At 37.2% G+C, this 8,090-nt stretch overlaps 1 protein-coding gene across 1 annotated transcript; it reads right to left on the bottom strand.

Moving 5' to 3' along the window:
* Nucleotides 1-992: 992 nt before the first annotated feature.
* LOC113280576 lies at nucleotides 993-1,530 on the bottom strand. Its single transcript, XM_026529186.1, has 2 exons — nucleotides 1,352-1,530; nucleotides 993-1,173 (listed from the first exon to the last, which is right to left on the bottom strand). The coding sequence occupies exons 1-2, from the start codon at nucleotides 1,528-1,530 to the stop codon at nucleotides 993-995; spliced, it is 360 nt and encodes a 119-aa protein (XP_026384971.1).
* Nucleotides 1,531-8,090: the final 6,560 nt, after the last annotated feature.

Below are 8,090 nucleotides of genomic sequence, written 5' to 3' on the forward strand. Positions count from 1 at the left end.
TCCAGACGTCCCGGACATTCTTGACTCAACCGTGTACCTCGGCGCCCTGATCGAGTTTCTGCACTCTTTAGGAGAGCCTTTCTCACCTTAGGCTCTCAATCTAAGATTAGCATCTTAGACTGAAAATTTAAGGTATCTCTCCCGGATGAGCATTATCGTTTAGTTCTCACCCCAAATTTCCACAACTCACGTTCCGGGGTCGGTGTAGCCTTCCCTTGAGTTATGTCTTCTAGGTCTTTCCAATTATGACGTGCGTTAGGTCTTACTATTTTGCCTCTTGCATATGAACGAACTAGGGTGCACGCCATATTTGGATTCCTAGACAATCTGATAAATAATATCATTTTCTGTAGCCTTTTATAAAGGTCTTATTTATATTTTCATGAACTCTTTAGCGAATCATTCGGGTTACATTTTTATTCAAAAATATGAACTTTTAAAACTTTAACTGTTTGTACTGGCGAATGGATTCGCAAGTAACTATGGATAATATTTCTTCAAGAACTGTCTATTCCAAGGACGATCCAATTTACGACCTGTATCTCGTCCCTCAGGATCCATTAATTCATAAGCTCCCTCTCCAACTACTCGTTTTATTATATAAGGTCCATCCCAGCTTTTCTCCAACTTTCCATCTTTTCCTCTTTGATAAATTGGAATTTCTCGTAGCACTAATTCGCCTGGCTGAAATTCTCTTATTTTAACCCGTTTGTTGTATTCTCGAGCTAGTCTTTTTTGATAATTTTCCATATGCTGCAAAGCGACTTCTCGTACTTCCTCCAAATCATCCAACTTTGTTAAAATCAAGTCCGCACTTAAATTCTTTTCCCAAGCTTCTCTCTTTGTGGTTGGGATGATCACTTCTGTTGGTAGCACTGCCTCTACTCCATATGTTAGAAAAAAGGGCGACATTCCTGTTGCTTCTCTCCTCGTAGTTCTGTAAGCCCATGCAACATTGTGTACTTGTTCGCACCATCCTTTATTGTTCCCTTCTAATTTTTCTTCAGGTTGTCTGCGATTGTTTTGTTCGTAGCTTCTACCTGTCCGTTACTTTGAGGATACAAAGGAGTAGATTTTCCACTCTGAATTTTGAAGGCATTGAGCAGCATCGTTATATTCTCGCCTTCAAACTGCTTCCCATTATCAGACACCAATTGTGCAGGAATACCGAATCTGCATATGATATTTTCAAAAATGAATTTAAATATGTCTTTATCTCGAATGTGTTGAACTTCCTTTACTTCTGCCCATTTAGTGAAATAATCAGTTGCAACTATTAAAAATCTCTTTTGTCCTGTCTCCGATATAAATGGTCCAACAATATCTATTCCCCATTTCCCGAAGGTCACACATTTGTCGATGTATTAAGCATAGCCCCAGGTGCATGTATCTTCTTGCCATGACGTTGAAATTCTTCGCACCTCCTCGAAACTTGTTTTGCATCTTCATGCATATATGGCCAGTAATAGCCCTGTATCTTGGCTCTATATCCAAGTGATCTTCCTCCACTATGGTTGCCAGCATCACCATAGTGTAATGCCGTTAAAATTTCGATTCCCTCCGTTCGCGTAAGACATCTAAGTGAAGGTCCAAGAAATGATCTCATATAAAGAACTCAATCCCTTAATTCATAATTTGTCGCACGACTCTTTAACTTATGTGCTTCTAATATTTTCCTCGGTAATTCCCCCTTCTCTAGATAGGAGTGTATGTCAGTTCTCCAATCCTTTTCTTCGCTCACATTTTCTTCTTGTGTATCTTCTATGATCATCACATCTGTTTGCACTTCTTCATTCTTCTCTATAGATGGTAACAAAAGTGTTTGTATTTTTATATTTCTTGCAACTGGATCTACTAACATCGATGGTATGAACGCCAATGCATCCGCGAGCCTGTTATCTTTTCTCCCTATGTGTCTCCAACTTATTTTTGGAATTTGTATTACTAAATCCATAACCAATTTCCTATATTTTTGTAAAAATGGTTCATTATTACTATATGTGCCTTCTATCTGGCGAATTACCAACTGAGAGTCACCAGTTATTTGCGCATTCTCAATTTTTATTTCAATTTCTAATCTTAGTGCATGAACAACCGCTTCATATTCAGCTTCATTATTTGTGGATGCGATGTCTAATCTGAAAGAATAGGCCATTTTCGCGCCTGTTGGAGAAACGAATACAATACCAATCCCATTACCTTCTCCATTGGAGGATCCATCCACCAAAATTTCCCATCTGTTTGAGTTTCGCTCAGTTAATAAATCATTAGGATTTCCATGGTCATCATCCACCTCCATCATTTCTTCTACATATTCATCTTCTTCTATTGGAAATTCTGCGAGAAATTCTGCAATAACTTGAGACTTTGGTGAAGATAAAATTTCATAGTCGATCTCATAATTTCCTAACTGTGCATTCCACCTTTCTATTCTCCCCGATCTCTTCGAATTCTTCATTGCATTTTCAATTGGTATTCTTGTTAATACTTTGATTTTGTGGGCTTGAAAATAAATTCGAAGCTTGAATGATGCATATACCAATGCGAGAGTCATTTTTTTTGATTTTCGAATAATTTTTCTCTATGCAGTTATAGGTTTTGCTTATGTAATATATTGTTTTCTCCACACCTTCCTCCGATCGTAATAATACTGCACTTAATGCATGGGATGTTGACGCTAAGTACAATAATAATTCTTCTCCTTGTTTCGCCTTTTGCATAATAGATAAGTTCACCAGATAATCTTTTATGCTTTGTAATGCTTTATCACATTCCATTGTCCATTCAAATTTGGTTCCCTTTTTTAATATATTGAAAAAGTGTTTGCACTTGTCCGAAGATCTCGCAATAAATCTTCCCAACGATGCTATCAATCCGTTCAATTTTTGAACATCCTTGACTGTTGCGGGTGGTGGCATATCTCTGATTGCTTGGACTTTTTCTGGATCCACTTGTATTCCCTCCTTGGATATAATATAGCCTAAGAATTTTCCTGATGATACACCAATTATACATTTTTCTGGATTTACCTTAATGTTGAATGTTCGCATTTTCTCAAATATTTCTCGCAAATCATCAACATGATCTTTTGCCTCTTTTCTTTTAATCAACATATCATCCACATATACTTCCAGTGTTCTATGGGTCCATTTTTCAAATACTTTCTGTACCATTATCTGATACGTCGCACCGGCATTCTTCAATCCAAATGGCATTTTCGTGTAACAATATAAACCTCTAGGTGCGAAGAAAGCAGTGTGTTCTTGATCTTCTTCTGCTAATGGAATCTGATTATAGCCCTTGTACCCATCTAACATTGTGACTCTATCATTTCCTGACGCAGACTCCACCATTTGGGGTATGTCAGGTAGAGGGAAACTATCTTTCGGGCACGCCTTATTTAGATCTGTAAAATCTATACAGATCCTAATTCCGTTGTTCTTTTTAGGTACCACCACCATATTTGCTATCCATTCTGGATATTTTGCTTCTCTTATAATTCCTGCATCCAACATCTTTTGTAACTCTTCTTCAATTTTAGGATGATAATCAGTTGCAATTTTTCTTATCCTTTGCTTAAATGGTTTTGCATTCTTTTTAATGTCTAATTTATGACATGCGACAGATGGATCTATTCCTGGCATTTCATCCATACTCCATGCGAAAATATCACTATATGATCGCAGAATGTTTATTGTTTTTTCTTCTTCTTCTCTACCCATTTTGGTTCCGATTCTTAATATTTTTGGTTCTTCTGCATTCCTATATTTATTTCTTTTGTTGGTTCTGCTGCGGTAAAGTTCGCCTTCGGTTCGCCCATAGGTGTTGGTTCCTTAATTTCTTTAATTCGTTTACCTTCCTCAGTTAGTTCTTCACCCGGTATTCCTTTTCCTTCTTTTGCTCTTATCATGTATATTCAGAACTTCTCTTATTTTCTTTGTTCTTTCTCTTTTGTCCATCTATCCTTTCGTTTCTTCGCTCGTCCTTCATAATTTCGCACATCTATTTGATTGCAGGTATTCGCATCCTTAACATCTCCTCTGATGTCATCGGAAATCTGATACATTGATGTAATGTTGACGCGATTGACTTTAGTCCATGTAACCATGGTCGTCCCAACAACAAGTTGTATGGTGACTCAATGTCAAGCACACATAGTGTTATCTTAGTTTCGATCTCCCCTAGTAATATTCACATGGCGATTTCTCCCTTTGGCTTTGCAATTGCTTTATTGAATCCATGAATATTATATGATGCGGGTGTCATTTCTTCATCTTTGTATCCCATTGCTTTTAAACGTGCTATAAAATAATATATCAACTCCACTTCCTGTATCTATCAATGTCTAAGGCTGAACATGGTTTCGGTTTCCGCTGGAACCGGACCGAACCAGACCAATTAGGAAGAAACCAAGCCGAACCATTTACTAATGGATTGGTTATGGTGTAAAAAGTGGAAAACCGACAGTGTTGGTTTTGGTTTGGTTTGACCTTTAAAACCGAACCAAAAACCATTGGAAAACCAATTAATTTTTAAACTTAGTTTCTACCTTGATTTACAAGTATTAGATTTTACCTATTGATTTAGAGGATAAATAGAAACCCTAAATCTAATATTTCATTATGATACTCTCCCTCTTTCTCTTTCTCCTTCTCTCAGTCGCCTCCCTTCTCCATCCCTAACTACAACAACCACTGCTGCTACTCGACTTTCTTCATTTTTTTTTATTTGTCAATAACTAAATTAAGATATATTATATATCTTATTTTGATCTCTAGATTTAGAATAAGCTTTAACTATTCTTGATATATTTTTTTTTGTCTGTAAATTTGTGTAAACCAATACTATCGGCAACTACGATTTTTTTATCTGTAAATTTGTGTATTTTTTTTTGTTTGAGTCGTTTGACATAACTATTGGTTAACCAAAAACCACTGAGACAAACCGAAACCGGATGGAACCATTTGGAAACCGAATCAATGGTTAATGGATTGGTTTGGTTTAGATTTTTAGAAACCGATCGTATTGGTTTCAGTTTTGGTTTGGCTAGAAACCGAACCAAAACCGACCATGAACAGCCCTAAATGTCTTATCAATCGCCATCTTTCAAATGTTTTCTGTTGTGCAATAACGTTTTCTTGCTCGACTGTGACCGTGATTACCAATGGATCTGTTCGCTGTAAGTCTTCTTCTGAAATTTCGTCTGCCGCAAAGGATATCTTCACCTTTTCCTAATCTTGTAATGGTAATTCTACCTTCATCGTTTCAATTTTCTTTCCTTCATGATTTCTTTTATGAATTTTCCCGGTTATTGTCGCTTGGAAATCTGCTTCAGAAATTGATACTTTAGTTATATTGTGACACCGTATATCTCTGCCTCTTTCTTGAACTGGTGTGATTCTTGCTGTCTTCATTAGTCTTTTATGATTCTTCCTTAATTTCTCTTTGAATTACAGATCTATTACCAGGATTTATCAATCCAAAACTGTTTTTGGCGCCAAAAATGTAGTTGTAAGATTTCTTACAACTACACTTCAATTATCTAATGATTCCTCTATGTGATCATTATGCGAGATTATTCCATTGATCGAATATATTTGGATTACTTACAAGATTTATAGAGACTAACAATAACACTTTCGTAACTAGACTCACTTTCTCTCTCTTACAATCTCTCTTACAAGACTTATGTTTGAACCTCTTACAAGACAACTACTCTCTCCTTTATGTAGGGATTTACATAGTGGATGACAACTAAGAATTCCTCTATTTTCGGGATCTCTGTGCGACATGTTCGCTCATATACAATCGCTCATCTTCGCATATCTTACATCTTCGCATAACTCCTCACACTTTACTCATGACTTTGCTGACATCATTTGATGTGACGTTTCAATTTACTGTGTGCGATATTCCTCGGGTATGTTGTATTCTTCACTTAGCGTGATTATTAACATGTGCGATATTTAACCCCTACACACAACATATAAAATACTCTGAAGAGGAGTTTCATCTTTTTGAGATGGAAGGCGAACTGAGCCTATTTGGTACTTCATATGCTCATGAAGTGGTCATATGGGTGTGGTCATATGTCAATTAGCATTACGACATTGGCAAATGTTGGGTTAAAAAGCACTTAATAATGTCTCCGGATCAAGAGCGCCATTGGAATTTCGAATCATACTTCAGAGATTTTGAATATATCAAAATGAAAGGAGAGTTCATAGCATATGATGGCAGGAAGAAAAAGAAACAGCCGCTTATTTACAATCTAAGTTTAGGTACTTGGAAGTTGTTCGAAAGGAAGGAATTTCAACGTGATGGATATTTCGTAATAACATCTCATACTCATAGTCTTGCCTCTTTAGATGCTGCAGATCCCGTTATATCACTACAGTGTTTGTTCGAAACTTAAGTTTCATCTTTCGGAAAGTGTTAAACACATCTATGCTAGCTCTAAGGGTTGACGTTGGTTTTATTATCCCACTGGTGAAATTACACTTTTCTGTTGCAATACCTGTTCACTTTCGTTTGTTTAGCTCTAATTTGTCGCTGCAACCTTATATCCACTGCCTTTTTGACCTGTTGAGTTTATTATCACTGTCAACAGTTCTCTAAGAATGATGCAATGGGTCACCTTGTCTCCAAATCAATTGATATTGAAAGCCTACCTACAGTTCTTCAAACATTAGGCCGGAGGTGCAACAACAACTGCATGCAGAGACTATGATATCTAATCACAACACAACTATTGTTGCAGAGGCTCACTGCACCAATACAAATCAACAACCTACTTTAAAACAAGTGATTTCCTAGATTTTTGCTTACTGGGTTCTAATATGGCTCGTTTTCTGATTGCTGTCCGATAGAGAATCTACAATCTATTGTCGGACCTCTTTATTGAGGACTTGAGTCTCTGACCAGCTCAGATGAATTCTGTTTCTGTTTAGAAATAGATAAACACCGAAAACTTTGACTCCCAAGTATAGTCTTGGCCAAGTGGTTTCTATTTCTTGTAGGTTTTGTATTAGTCGGCTCTAGAGGTGTATAAATATTGAAAGTAACCCTTGTTGGGGATCATATCGCAGATAGTTGTCAGAATGGTTGAACCTCCATGCAGCGCCTCTTGGGTTTCAATCTTTTGGGGTAAGTGTCGTGATTTATTTACGAAATACAAAGCAAAAGATTGTGTTTGTGTAATTGAGGGTGCTTTCCCTGATCTTCCTTATGATATCTTGATCAACATACTTACTAGACTTCCAGCAAAGTGCATCTTCCAACTGTGGCAATCCAACTCAGATGATGACTTAACGGCAACTCCGCACTTTATGCGTACACACCTGGACCTAGCAACTCCAACCATTGTTGTGCAATCTTTTACAGAATACAGTTACGACAATGAAGTCGATCTTTTTCTTTTTGATGGTCAAGATGAGGCTACAATCTTTGATCTTATTAGTTCATGTAATAATAATGCACATTGCAAAGGGCCATTTACTCTCTGGGGTTCATATGATGGGTTTCTTTTATTCAACAGCCGTTCCGGTCCATTCTGTCTTTTGAATCCGGTTACAAAAGAACAAGTAATTGTGGTTTCCCCATATGTCATTTCTTTTGTTTGTGGAATTTACTTCCATCCACGTAAAAAGGAGTACGAACTGGTTTGTGTATGTCACCTTGGAAAACAGATTTGGGATTTTCAGATTCTTAATCTAAGAACTAAGCATAGAACAAGTGTTGGCAGCTACTCTTATCCTCCAAGCAGAAAAAGACCGCCTGCTTTTATCAACGGTACTTTTTATTGGATGGTTGATTTGGCATTGTACTGGATAGATATTTTCGATATCCTATCGGATGAACTACTGGAAGAACTGCCCGAACCGGAACCAATGCTGTCACTCAATATAGAAACCGGGGAGTTTGGCACTATGGAAGTTGTTGAGTTATTCGATGATTCTCCACAACATAGAAAATACCCTGAAGAGGAGCTTCATCTTTTTGAGATGGAAGGCGAATTGAGCCTGTTTGGTACTTCATCTACTCCTGAAGTGGGCATATGGGTGTTCAACTTCAATGAGAAATGTTGGGTT

Source organism: Papaver somniferum, chromosome 5 (assembly GCF_003573695.1).
Source record: "Papaver somniferum cultivar HN1 chromosome 5, ASM357369v1, whole genome shotgun sequence".
NCBI classification, from domain to species: domain Eukaryota; kingdom Viridiplantae; phylum Streptophyta; class Magnoliopsida; order Ranunculales; family Papaveraceae; genus Papaver; species Papaver somniferum.